This window comes from Chiloscyllium plagiosum, unplaced genomic scaffold, assembly GCF_037043375.1.
Source record: "Chiloscyllium plagiosum isolate Xiang-an unplaced genomic scaffold, Cpla_swu_hap1 HiC_scaffold_3, whole genome shotgun sequence".
NCBI classification, from domain to species: Eukaryota; Metazoa; Chordata; class Chondrichthyes; order Orectolobiformes; family Hemiscylliidae; genus Chiloscyllium; species Chiloscyllium plagiosum.
The window spans coordinates 62,738,842-62,753,414 of record NW_028270141.1 but is presented as its reverse complement, the minus strand read 5'-3'; the positions used below and the strand labels follow the sequence as shown (position 1 = coordinate 62,753,414).

The 14,573-nt window shown below is 40.0% G+C and overlaps 1 protein-coding gene across 2 annotated transcripts in view; it reads right to left on the bottom strand.

Annotated features, from left to right (window-relative positions):
- Positions 1 to 13,736, bottom strand: part of LOC122543725 (proto-oncogene tyrosine-protein kinase LCK) — a 108,093-nt gene extending 94,357 nt beyond the window's left edge. Inside the window, exons 1-2 of one of the 2 annotated variants that reach the window (XM_043682498.2) lie at positions 13,254 to 13,736; positions 12,707 to 12,831 (exon numbers count right to left, since the gene is read on the bottom strand). In XM_043682498.2, the coding sequence (XP_043538433.1) occupies positions 12,707 to 12,782 (76 nt within the window). In that variant the 5' untranslated portion in view covers positions 12,783 to 12,831; positions 13,254 to 13,736. The remainder of the gene's footprint in view (positions 1 to 12,706; positions 12,832 to 13,253) is intronic. The other variant, XM_043682499.2, reaches the window with a different exon arrangement.
- Between the last annotated feature and the right edge of the window lie 837 nt (positions 13,737 to 14,573).

The window sequence follows — 14,573 nt, the reverse complement described above, 5'->3', positions numbered from 1 at the left end:
GATGTCCTGGGGCTGAGCTGACTCACCTCGAACAAGCACAAATTCTCCTCTATATTGGATATGACTTCAACCAGCAGAGAGTTTTCCCTATGTTTCTCATTGACACTGGTCGATGGCACATACAGTCAGAGAGTCATAGAATTATACTAACCCTTTGGTTTAACTCATCCATGCTGATCAAATATCGTAAACTAATCTACTCCCACTTGCCAGCATTTAGCCCATGTCTCTCTAAACCTTTCCTGCTTATGTACCCATCCAGATGCCTTTTGAATGTTGTAATTGTACCCATCTTCACAACTTCCTCTGGCAGCTTGTTCCATAATGCAACACGTTCTGTTTGAAAATGTTGCCTCTCAGATGTCTTTTAAATATTTACCTTCTCACCTGAAACTTTTGTCTAGTTTTGGACTCTCCTATCCTGGGAAAAAAACCTTGACTATTCACTCTTTCAATGACTCTCATGATTTTATAAACCATTATAAAGGCACCACTCAGCTTCCGCTTCTCCAGGGGTAAAACGACCTAGTGTATTCAGCCTCTCCCTCTAGCTCAAGTCCTTCAAACTCAGCAACATTCTCGTCAATTTTTTTTTAACTCTTCCAAATTTAACAACATCTTTTCTACAGCAGGGAGACCAGAATTGAATGTAGTATTCTAAAAGTTGCCTCACCATATTCCTGTAAAGCTGTAACATGATATCACAATTCCTATCCTCAATGCACTGACAAATGAAGACAAACGTGCCAAACACCTTCTTCACCACCTTGTCTACCTGTGACTCCACTTTCACGGAACCATGCATATGCAACCCTCGCTCCTTTGTTTGGCAACACACCCCAGGGCTGTACTACTAACTGTATAAGTCCTGCCCTCGTTTTCCTTACCAAAATGCATCACCTCACATTTATCCAAATTAAACAGTCCATTGGCCCACCTGATCAAAGTTTCAATCTACTCAAAGATAACCTTCTTCATTGCCTACTACACCACCAATTTTGGTGTAATCTACAAACTTTGGTGGCACAGTGGTTAGCACTGCTGCCTCACAGCGCCAGAGACCCGGGTTCAATTCCCGCCTCAGGCGACTGACTGTGTGGAGTTTGCACGTTCTCCCCGTGTCTGCATGGGTTTCCTCCGGATGCTCCGGTTTCCTCCCACAATCCAAAGATGTGCAGGTAAGGTGAATTGGCCATGCTAAATTGCCCGTAGTGTTAGGTAAGGGGTAAATGTAGGGGTATGGGTGGGTTGCGCTTCGACGGGTCGGTGTGGACTTGTTGGGCCAAAGGGCCTGTTTCCACACTGTAATGTAATCTAATCTAATTTACTAACCACACTTCCAGTATCCACATCTAAATCATTTATATAAATGATGAAAATGTTGTGTTGATATCAAGGCCAATCACTCTCACATCACTTCTGGAATTCAGTTCTTCTGCCCATGTTTGGACAAAGGCTCTAATAATTGTCACTCATCTCATGACCTCATGGAACCCAAACGGAGCATCAGAGAGCAGGTTATTCTTTTGCAAAGGTAGCTTCACAGGAAAGTCATTGACTGAAGCCAATGCTGTAGTTGTACTGGATAGCTTGCCTGGGGACATGATTAGTTTTGCAACACATCTTCAGTTCATTTGTCAGAATGTTGTCCGGGCCCTTAGACTTTGCAGTATCCTGTGTCTTCAGGCATTTGTTGATGCTTGTTCATTATTTGTTCACATGGAGTGAATTGGATTGTTTGAAGGCTGACATCTGTGATGCTAGCAACCGCAAAAGGAGGCTGAGATGTATCATCCACTCGACACATCTGGCTGAAAATACAAATGCTTCAAAGTTTTCTTTGTACTGATCAGTTGGGACATCCATTGCTGAGGATTGAGATATTTGTGGAGCCTCCACTTCATAATAGTTCTTTGCCATTCATGGCAGAACTTCGATCTGATCTATTGGTTAAGGGATTACTTAGACCTGTCCCTTGCTTGTTGTTTTGGCATGTAAATCATCCTAGATTGAAGCTTCTCTAGGTTGAAATCACATTTTTAGGTATGCCTGGGGCTGCTCTTGGCAAGTCCTTCTGTTCTCTTCCCTGAACCAGGGTTGATCTCCTCATTTTATGGTAATACTTGAGTGGATCATATACCGGACCTTGAGGTCACAGATCGTAGCTGAATACAGTTCTCTAGTGGGTTTTCTCTCTCAATGTTATTCAGCTCACCTCAGTACATAAGCACCATGCCTCCATGAGGCCACTCACATAATGTTGCCACCACTAGGGCCTTGCAGGTTTCCCATTACCAGCACCATATTCAAATTCCAGCTATGCAGCTGTTCAAATGCTGCAAACCAGGTAAAGCATGTCACATTTGTATGGAAGATGGCCAATACAGAAAAATTGTCACTGAGCTTTACTAACAGAGACTTGATGGATGGTGTGGTTCCCTCTGCATTCCAGCATACTGCATCCCCCGAGTTAATTTCTTAAAATTTCCCACCACAGTAGTGGCCCATGATAAATTCTTTGGCTTCAATGAACAGATTGACCCCCTCCCATCCAGGGACAGACTGTAACCCAACACCCAACCCCACCCCCCCACCCCACCCCCAATCAAATGGAATGACAACTTCAACTAATGACCCACCAGTCCTCTCATGCAGACCTGTGAATTTTCACCTATCTCTGGATTGTTGCACTCGACAATGATATAGAACCCCAGACCTTGAACACCCCGAGGGCTGATTGACTGTGCCTAAACTCCGGACTCATATCATACAATGCCCTCAACTAACATTGTCAATACCACCTAACTGACAACACTCCCAGTACACATAGACAAAGAGGACCACCAATTTGACTGAGACAATGTAACCATCTTAGGACAAGCTAAACAAAGATATGCACGGGAACTCTTACAGGCCTGGCTTTCAACTCGCAATGCCATCAACAAGCATGTTGACATAGATCCCATATACAAACCACTGCAAAGGAAAACTGGATATGATACCACCTACCTTAACAGACCAGGACATATAAATATCAAGCAGAGTAGAGCAACAACACTTCACGGAAGTCACAGTGATGGCGTTATCTAGTATGGTGAGGAAACACTTGCATGATGACCCACCAGCTCATTGAGCTAATCTACAACCACAAACAAACAATGAAACTCCCAGTGGACTAGCCTGAGGAGTATGGCCCTTAGTCCTTGAGACATGGCCATTTGGCCAAAGCACATTCAATGTGTTTGCCATATGGTTTACAGGCATATGCTGCAGATGTGGCACTGACAAAAGCAACACACAACCCCACCCTCATTTGGCTGATCACTGGTGGCAAACACATACAAATGATATTGTCCTCATTTCAGGCATATATCTTAAATATAAATGGAAATAGTTATTTACCAAACCATGCCTGAATGTTGTCTAAGTCTTGCCATATTCTGGCCACAGATTGCATCAGTATCTGAAGAGTTGCGAATGATGCTGAACATTGTGTATTCATCAGCAAACATCTACACTGTTGAGAAAAGATTTCTGATGAAGTAGCTTAAAATGGCTGGGCAAAAGAAATTTCCCTAATGAACTCATAATGGAGGTTCTGAAGCTGAGATGCTTGGCCAGCCAAGAGGGAATTGGATTTATCAAGTCTAAAGGTAACAAAGGCAAGAATACAGATTTCAGTAACACATGAGCTGAGGCAGGAGCAAAGTCAGGCAATGTTACTGAAGTAGAAATAGGCATATTTCGTGATCACACCATTTCTAGGCTGGAGAGATAAAAGTTTAGCAGTTCTAACACTGAATTAACTCGAGATCAATGAGTGAGCTAATTCTTAGCTGATCAGTTTTATTTCATAGTGGAAAGTTTGTAAGTAGTTAAAGCAGAGAAAGATAGAAGATTATGGGCAATGAAATTACTTTTATATTGCTATGTCAAACAGCTGGCATTGACACATTGGCTTCAACACAAAATAACTTAAATACCTTAATATCCCCCACGACTCAGTTAGGGAATGACACAGCCAGACCAGGTACACCTTCCACTATAGTTGTACAATGGAAATGGAATGATGAGGGTGTGCCAAGCAGGCTAAGATAAAAGGTAGGGAGGAGGGACTTGGGGAGGGGCGTTAGGAATGCGATAGGTGGAAGGAGGTTAAGGAGAGGGTGATAGGCCGGAGAGGGGGTAGGGGCGGAGAGGTCAGGAAGAAGATTGCAGGTCAAGAAGGCGGTGCTGAGTCCGAGGGTTGGGACTGAGATAAGGTGGGGGGAGGGGAAATGAGAAAGCTGGAGAAATCTGCATTCATCCCTTGTGGTTGGAGGCGGAAGATGAGGCAGAATATGGCAAGACTTCGACAATATTCAGGGATAGGTTGGTAAATAACTATTTCCATTTGTATTTAAGATATATGCCTGAAATGAGAGCAACACTTCCTCCAGGCGTCGTGTTGCCATGGTCTGGCGATGGAGAAGGCCAAGGACCTGCATGTCCTTGGCGGAGTGGGAGAGGGAGTTAAAGTGTTCAGCCACGGGGCGGTTGGGTTGGTTGGTTAGTGCGGGTGTCCCAGAGGTATTGCAGGGGAAGGTGCCAGGAGTGGAGGTTGGGTTGGTGGGGGGTGTGGACCTGACGAGGGAGTCGCGGAGGGAGTGGTCTTTTCGGAACGCTGATAGAGGAGGGTAGGGAAATATATCTTTGGTGATGAGGTCTGTTTGGAGGTGGCAGAAATGACGAAGGATGACACGATGTAACTGGAGGTTGGTGGGGTGGTAGGTGAGGACCAGTGGGGTTCTGTCCTGGTGGTGATTGGAGGGGCGGGGTTCAAGGACGGAGGAGCGGGAAGTGGAGGAGATGCAGTGGAGAGCATCGTCAACCACATCTGAGGGGAAATTGCGGTCTTTGAAGAAGGAGGCCATCTGGGTTGTTCGGTATTGGAATTGGTCCTCCTGGGAGCAGATGCGGCGGAGGCGAAGGAATTGGGTATATGGAATGACGTTTTTACAGGGGGAGACAGGCCGCCTACTTGCAGAACGTTTCAGAGAACACCTCTGGGACACCCGCACCAACCAACCCAACCGTCCCGTTGCTGAACACTTTAACTCCCCCTCCCACTCCACCAAGGACATGCAGGTCCTTGGCCTCCTCCATCGCCAGACCATGGCAACATGACGCCTGGAGGAACAGCGCCTCATCTTCCGCCTAGGAACCCTCCAACCACAAGGGATGAATGCAGATTTCTCCAGCTTTCTCATTTCCCCTCCCCCCACCTTATCTCAGTCCCAACCCTCGGTCTCAGCACCACCTTCCTAACCTGCAATCTTCTTCCCGACCTCTCCGCCCCCACCCCCTCTCCGGCCTATCGCCCTCACCTTAACCTTCTTCCACCTAGCGCATTCCCAACGCCCTTCCCCCAAGTCCCTCCTCCCTACCTTTTGCCTTAGCCTGCTTAGCACACCTTCCTCATTCCTGAAGAAGGGCTTATGCCCAAAACGTCGATTCTCCTGCTCCTTGGATGCTGCCTGACCTGCTGCGCTTTTCCAGCAACACATTTTTCAGCTCTGATCTCCAGCATCTGCAGTTCTCACTTTCTTCCAATGGAAATGGAAGCAAATAACTACCATAGCAAAGCTAATGATTCAAAGAGGTAATTAATTATCAGAGAATGCAAATGTGCAGAAGACATTTGTGGCTGAACATATTTTTATTGTAATTTCGCATTTCAAGAAGCTGAGTTTCAAAAATGCTTTTCAGTATAATTATGAATTAATATTTAGAACTTTGGTGTAAGAATTAGCCGATCATAATTTTAATTTCCATGATGGAATATGTTTATGAGGCTAAAACAAAACTTTTGCTGGTCAATATAGCAACTATGAGACATGAATTTAATTAAATAATGTTTTAATGATGTTTCTCATCACTTTCCAACATTGTACACTGCACTTGTGTTATACAACTCATTACAATATACTGCATTGTCGTAGCAGTATACCTTACTAACCAATAAATTGCTACAATTGTTAACACAGAAATGGCAGCATGTTCATACAACATTTCTCTACCTGCACTTTTAACAAAGGCATTAATCTGTGATGCAAATGTATTAATTATTCATCCATTGTGACCAATAGGAATTCTTAGGCTTATAAATCTGAGTTTGCTATTTTGTTTAAAAAATACAACATTAAATTTTAAAGTAGTTTTCAAGTAGAAACATAATGAACAAATCAATCGAAATCTTTTTGAAAATGTTTTCAAAACAGTCCAATACTATTTCTACATTAATACAGGATACCTCTTTGGAAATAAATTCTGAATCAGCACTTCATTGTGCAATAACCATAGAAATAAGAAATTAGATGCAAGTACTCTTTCTTTAGAATTTTAACACTATATTTTTGGCCAATTTTAAATTCAACATAACTTTTCAGAGCAACCTAAAATACCATTAGTTCTCATCTACCTGTTTGTAGCATTTACTTGCCTGGCATTCTAAAGCCAGGTTGCATTCAATATCTATATTAAATGGCTGCATCTTTCACAGAATGTTCTACAGTTTTATAAACCACAATGGAAAGTGTCCAATAGTGGACTAACAGTTCAGCATACGTGACAAAATGATGTGTTTTTTAATTTCACCAAACCACTAAGTTTAAGAATAACTCACATTTTACAGATAAAAAAGCAGCAGATATACTGCAGCTTATAAAGCAGGTTATTAACAAGATGAATAGAAAGGGGTTGTGGAAAGTAATTCTCATCAGAGTCAGCAGTGGCAAAAGTGTAATTTGTATATTTATAGTTTCACATTTCCACTTTATTTTCAGTAATACTGAGCTCCTGCTTTTTCAATTCCTGGCAACAAGATGATGGAAGTAGAGCTTGCTATTTGTTTGATTTTCCTCAGGATGTCATGAAAATGCAGAAGCAGCACTGCTGTCAAACATATTGATTCAGGAAGTTAACATTTTAAAACTATGCTGTATGCTGTAATGTTATGCTTGTAATGAAGATGCAGAAGATTTACCAAGTGTTGCAAACCTGTACAATGGGATAAGACATGGAGAAAATAATTCACCTTCTGTTACAATGGTACCTTAATTCTATTGACCTTTAAACTATATATCTAAGGTCAGGACAATTAGTAGATAACTTAATGAAGGAATGGGTTTATAATGAAGGAGTTCTGGTTCTTCAGAAACCATTGCAAAACCAATACATGTCTGATATATACAGGAGTGACTGGAATTAATTGAACCTGTGCTGATGGAAATGATTTGAATTTTTGAACCAGAACTATTATGAGTACCGTACAATTATTATCAAAATCAACTATTTTGTTAAGCAAGTTATAAACCACAATGAAAATGTGCAGTAGTGGACAAACGGTTCAGCATACATAACAATTTTTTGTTTTTATTTTCATCAAACCACTAAGTTTCAGAACAACTCATGTTTTACAGATGAAAAAGCAGCAGATATAATGCAGCTTAAACTTCCACTGTAGGCATTACTGGCATGGCTAGTACTTGTTACTTTTACCCATTTGCCCTTGAAATAAGTGGTTTGGTCAGCCATTTTAAATAGCATTTTAGAGGCAACCACATGTAGATCTAGTGTAACATGTAGGTCAAACAGAAGATTTCCCTCCCTAAAGGGCATTGGTGAACGAGATGCATTTCTATGACAATCAATAACACTTCCATGGTTAGTACTACTGAGATTAGCTTTCAATTCCAGTTTTTCTTCATTAATGGGATTTAAATTTCACTGGCTAACATGGTGGTGTTTTAATTTGTATTTCCAGAGCATTAGATTACTAATTATGACTATGTCACCTTCTAATGCAGGAGAAGAAAAGATTTAATGTGTAAAAACCATGAATTCTGGTGATCTCATCAATTCCTTACATTATTTGAATACTTAAGAAAGTTTGCTCTGCTGAATTTATTACAATCATAAAATACTCATTTTTAAAGATTTTATTTGTCATTAACCCACTCTTGCAATTTCTAAGGTTTTTCTAATTTAACTCTACAAGTCAATGAGTTTCTTGCTAAATAAAAATATATTGCCATTGCAATTGCATACAAGTGTGGAACTTGAAAAAGTTGTAGACATTGTTATGATGGCTTCAAATGTAATACTTTTGTGGACTTGAGTTTAAAGAATTGTGAAGGATTATTCCTTATAAGGAAAAGTCAATGAAAAGACAAGATAAATTTATTCTTAATAAGGCATTTCTCAGAAACCGTGCAATTCCAGATAATTACTAGTCTCTGTTGCTTGAACTCACTTCAGGGAAAACACCAGGCTTGGAGTTTGTCTTTGGAGAAAGTCTATTAAAAGCAAGCGACTCTGCTTTTGTCTCCTGCTTCTGAAGCAGCTTTGTTGTGAAAGCAGTGTTAAATCTAATTGTCCTCTTGAACAGTGATTGGAAGACTTCTCAATGCACTTGTTCCCCAAGCAAGTTACGTCTGTCAAGATCCCAGAGACATCTATATACATTGATGACACTAGTCTACACATAGCAGAATATCAGATTAACAGCCATTTGAACACTTCACACCTTAACCCTTTTGCCTTCAAAAACTGTTTTACCCAAAGCTTACCTCTGCAGAGAGAAATCAGTGATTTTCTGTTTACTCAATACATATATTTTGGGCTATTTAGAGAGGTAAAGATTTATATTTTCATATTACAAGGGGAGGTCATACTGTAGTGGTAATGTCTCTTCATTTGTAATCCAGCAATCCTAAGCTTATGTTCTGGGGACATGGGTTTAAACCCTAGCATGGTAGATGGTGATCTTTGAATTCACTAAAATTATTGCAACAATTTGCAAATGGTTCACTAATGTCATTTAAGGACAAAGATTTGTTGGTCTGACTCCAGACCTAAACCAATCTGGTTGACTTTTAACTGCTCTGGGCAACTAAGTCTAGGCAATAAACACTGAACTAGCCAATGATGCACACATTCCATGAACTAATAAAAAATATGGGGTTGTCAGTTTTGCATCTTCATCGAATAAGTTCTAGTTTATACCAAATCAAATGTTCTATGTTATTTGAAGAAGCATGTTTAATGCATCATTTTATTCTAAGTTGAATATACATAACATGTATGACTGGCCATATCATGAACAGGGAAAAAAAAAATTACATTTATGTTGTTACCCACAAAGTGGTGAGACTAGAAAAAGACAGTGCATTACCCCATCTTTGTCATAACAACATTATAACATTTTCTGTAAAGTTATCAATCTAGCTATTAACTAAGTAGACAAATGGTAATGTGAAATCAAAATACAAGATTTACCTGCAATAGTTTGGTCTAAGAGCTAATGGAAACCAACTTCTTAAATAAGTATTATTTTAAATAGTAAGCTATTAATAAGCCTGTAAAATGACAAATTAAATCAAACCGTTGTTACTTAGGTCCCCTTTGTTTGCACAGGATGTTAAAGAGCAAAGAGAATATTTTACATCAAAAAATGATTGGAAATGGTTCACAAATTTTTATCTGAGTGAATTTATAATAAGTGATTTTTTTGTGCTTGTAACATGGGTGGTATCTCTCATCAACGTGAGGGCAATAAGAGTTAGCATGTGGTATGGAACTGTAATCTCACGTATGTAAGATTGGAAAGCATTGATTTTTTTTCTCCCTGAAGGTCTTTGATTTTTAAGACAACACAATAACTTTCATAATTATTAGATCTGCTGCAAAAATCAGCACACAAGTCACTGAATTTACTGAATTCAACTTTAGAGTTTACCATGGTGGAACTTGAATGTGTAATCCCAGTTTTTTTCTAATCCTGTATTATAACCATTTGCAACATTTTGCAAATGTGTAGTTTTTTTCTTTATTCTTTCTTGGGATATAGACACCTGAAGAAGGGCTTATGCCCGAAACGTCGATTCTCCTGTTCCCTGGATGCTGCCTGACCTGCTGCGCTTTTCCAGCAACACATTTTCAGCTCTGATCTCCAGCATCTGCAGTCCTCACTTTCTCCTCCATATAGACACCACTGACAAGGCCAACATTTGTTACCTATTCTGAATTGCACTTGAACTGAGTGATTTGCTAGGCCATTTCAGTGAGCAGTTAAGTGTCAATTGCTGATGTTGATCTGGAGTCACATATAGGCCAGACCAGGAAAGGATGGCAGATTTCCTTCTGAAGGGGTCATTAGTGAATTAGTTTGCTTTTTATAACAATCAATTGTAATTTCTTGGCACCATGAGACTAACTGTACATTCCAAACTTATTCATTGAACTTAAGTTCTACCAGAATTAGTCTGGGTCTCTTAATTACTATTCAAGTGACATTACCACCATTACCTTCCTCATTCATCTAAATAACCCATCTATATAAAATCTACTGACAAAACAGGGTTCCTCTGAGCTTCTTTCACCTTGTGAATTTATAGGCTTCTGTAGCAATAAAAATTAGGATTATTAATAGCACACTTTATTGATTTGCATAAGTATCTTTAAATGTTATTAAGAGGGCCAGCTCCCATAGCCCAACTTTATTAGTTGCCTACAATTAGCACCATTTTTTCTAATGAACCAATTTAACCAAAACGCTATCTTATCTTTTCACTTTGAAGTATTGCAGTATTCTTCATTTCTATTTCAGATTTCCAGATTATATTTTAACCACCCTAAAACTCAAATTATTGAAATAGAATCATTAAACCCTCTTTGCAGATTTAGTTTTTAAATGACATTGAAAATCCTATATTAACAATTTTCAAATTATGAAATGGTCATTATTTTAATAGATATAAATAATCGAGAATCTAAAGATAGTTTCTGACTCTAGAGAACAATTTACAGCCTTAGTTTCTTAGAACTAACTTTGAAGACAGGCATTTAGAGTCAGATAAATACGGTATGGAAACAGACCCTTCGGTTCAACTCATCCACACTGACCAGACTTCCTAATCTGGCCTATGCTTATTTGTCAGCATTTAGCCCATATCCCTCTAAATGCTTCCTATTCATATATCAACCCAAATGCCTTTTCAATGTTGTAATTGTACCAGCCTCCACCACTTCCTCTTGCAGCTTGTTCCATACATACAGCATCCTCTGTGTGAAAAAGAAGCTCAGGTCCTTTTTTAATCTTTCCCCTCTCCCCTTAAACTTGTACTCTCTAGTTTTAGCTTCCCAGACCATAGGTAAAAGACTTTGGCTGTTCATCCTATCCATACTATTAGAGAGAAGTAAGCACAAAACATTGAATAGAACAAATTCCTGGAGTTTTATTTCCTTTATAAAAGTGTCAAATGCCTTCTGTATTTTTATTTGGTTTACTAAGTAAAGGTAAAGTCACTGTGGTCCCAGAGGATCATAGGGCTGCTCTCTCATTAGGGACAGAGAATGAGACAAGACTAGGGCAAGGTTGAAAATGTAGGACTTTCCTGGCAACCTCAGATGGTGCAGGAATAGAACCCATGTTGCTGGTATCACTCTGCACTCATTCATATCATAGTCACAGAATAATGCAAAATAGCAGACAATGATTCAAACCATCACTTCCTTTCCAGCTCTTTGAAAGAACTATCCAATTTGTTCAACTCTTTTGTCTATTTCCCTATTGATATTCTGCCTTCAAGTAGTTGTCCATATCCTTCTTGAGGTATGAATGCAATATACTCTGATGAAGAGTCATCTTGACAGAAATCATTAGTTTGCTTTCTCTCCATTGATGCTGCGTGACCCACTGTGATCTCCAGCATTTTTTTGTTTTCAATACAGATTCCAGCATCTACAGTATTTTGCTCATACATATGTTAGCAACTGCATTTTCTATAAACTTTATTTTCTATACCAACAAAATTTAGTGAACAGTTTTTTTTCTGTTGTTTAAATCGCTAAGTGAGTCACTTCTGTCTATTATGTAAGAATCTAAAATTTTGTCAGGAATATCAGACTGTTTCTTAGACTTAAACTTGCCCATAGATTTTCTGTAGCATTTTGCAAGGTAAGTAGCTGCCAATCAAATATCTAGCCAGTGCTGCAATCTCCACATGGCATTGGGAACTCTGAGGACAGGGACAACTGTGTGTCCCTTTAACCTATCAGAATGAACAACAATTGGTGTACAGGATGGAGCCTGAACAAGGAAAGGTAAGCTGGAATCTATGAACATTGACTTCAATGTTAAATCAGGTACTGAAAGTGGAATGAAGGGAGGAAAGCATTTGATTCAGAGAGAGGATAAAAAGAAGTTTTAAAAAATACTTTTCCTCAAACTTCAACTACATTAAAATCTTAAAGAATGAGATTGAATGGTTGTGAACAGTTAATTTTCAAAGTCACACAGGTTATTTGAGAGGATTTGTTAAGATACATTTGAATGGAATGAATTGACAACGTTAACCTTTTGTGCCGAATTTAGTACATGTATCATTAAGTCCAGAAACTTTACATGTATCATGCAAGTCCAGGAACCTTTTGTGTCGAATTTAGTACATATATCATGCAAGTCCAGGAACTTTACACCAGTGAACAGCTTTGATGGAATGTCGGACATAGTTGGCTCGAGTACTTTAAAGCGAGATAGTGAATCCCAAGCAGCAACCTTCGGATGTTCATGTTTAATTGCCTGAAGTTGCTGTTCAATTTAAACTTGCCCGCTATTTGGTCTCGCTGCTATTTTCACAGCAAAAAAAAATTGATCATAGATTACCAACAATAATCGCAGGAATTCCAGATTCAGTGATGAAGTGTTTAACGTAGATGTTCAGCTGGACAGAGTAGAACATAAAACAATACAGCGCAGAACAGGCCCTCGGTGTTGCGCCGACCTGTGAACTATAAAAATGCAAAAATCTCACGGAGTTGTCCAGCCATTCAGTTTCCATTCATTTCCAGCTTTTTTCAATACAATTAGCAATAAATTTGTAAAGTTGTATACTATATTTATTTTACAGAAAGTCGGCATCTCTCCCCATTGGCAATTTCTGTAGTTTGACTTGGAGCGTGTCGATTTGAAATGTTGGTGCATAACCAGATCAGAGATGGCATTTTTTATCTAGATAATGCGTCAATTGGTGGAGGGTGCAGATTTCAATGAAATTTCACCGAAACTGCGAAGTGAACATCGTGAGACATAACGTGAACTCTTTGCAACTTGGATGGGAGGGTGAAAGCGTTATTTCTTAGCTCTATAATAAATTACATGGAGCATCCGAAACACTCAGAACGCAACGTCCAATAACATCGCCGCAACTTACCGTCAGGTTTTGAGTTTCCTTGGAAAATATTACTGGCAGTAAAACCCTTCATTCATGGTGACGCTGGCCCAGGGGAACGCTGGCGATGAAAAGGGGAAAAGCTGAAAGACGCTGTTGTAATATTAATGCTGGTCACACAGGCTTTCCATCAGCTGCACCAACACGGTTTACAGTTCTCTGAGCAATGGGTTACGGCGCTTTCGCAACGCTAACATCACAAGAGTATAGACAGTACGGTGTGTGCAGGATGATCCTCCTCAGATCCATATCTACCGACCTTCCCCTTTGACCGCAGCCTCTAGGGGTTGACTCCTCGCTCGAACAGCCCAGCTGCTCACCCACGGTCTCCCTGACATATTGCTGACATGTCGCTTGCTGAAGCAGACACTGAGTTTTCCGCATCAACTTCTTATTTTAGTATCAGAGAAGCTCTCTGCCTGCCACACAGCCGCTGACCGGAGGGAGGATGTTCCCGGTTTATTTGTGGAATGATACTCGTTGTAAAAATTAACATTCCTGATGAAGAGCTTATGTCCGAAACGTCGACTCTCTTGCTCCTCTGATGCTGCCTGACCTGCTGTGCTTTTCCAGCAACACACTCTTCAACTCTGATCTCCAGCACCTCCAGTCCTCACTTTCTCCTCGTAAAAATTAACCCTTAAAGTCAGCATACGCCAGAGGTGGTACAGATCCCCTTGAAGAAAAATCAGTAAAACGAGTGACTGAGACATACTGGTGCTGCAATTTGGAGCTCCTGCATGATTAGAATATTCATTTTCAGATATTACTGGGGGTTTTAAGAGCTTGTTTTTTTTTTATAATTCGGTTTCCCTTTTCCCTTAGTGAACTGGAGATATTTCCACAATTAGAATGCTCCAGTGTTTAACAAAACACTGTCCATAACAAGGGAATAGCGAGTCTAAGAGAAATAGACCATTAGACCAGAGGAGGAAATGCTACAAGAGTAGAATTAGGCCATTCGGCCTATCAAGTGTGGTCCATCATATGATCATGTCTGATATCTTCCTATTCTTGTTTTTTTTCCCTGTAACTCTTGATCCACTTACGAATCCACTTGATCCACTCCTAGCTGTCTCTGCCTTAAATAGACTCAATGACTTGGCCTCCACAGCCGTCTGCAGTAACGAGTTCCACAGATCCTGAAAAAGCTACTCCTCATCTCAGCTCCAAAGTGTCATCCCCTCACTCTGAGCCTGTGCTATCAGGTCCTAGTCTCTCCTACTAATGGAAGCATTTTATTCAGATCTCTCAGTAGTCTGGGCATTTCAGTCAGATCCCTCATATGACAATCCCTTCATC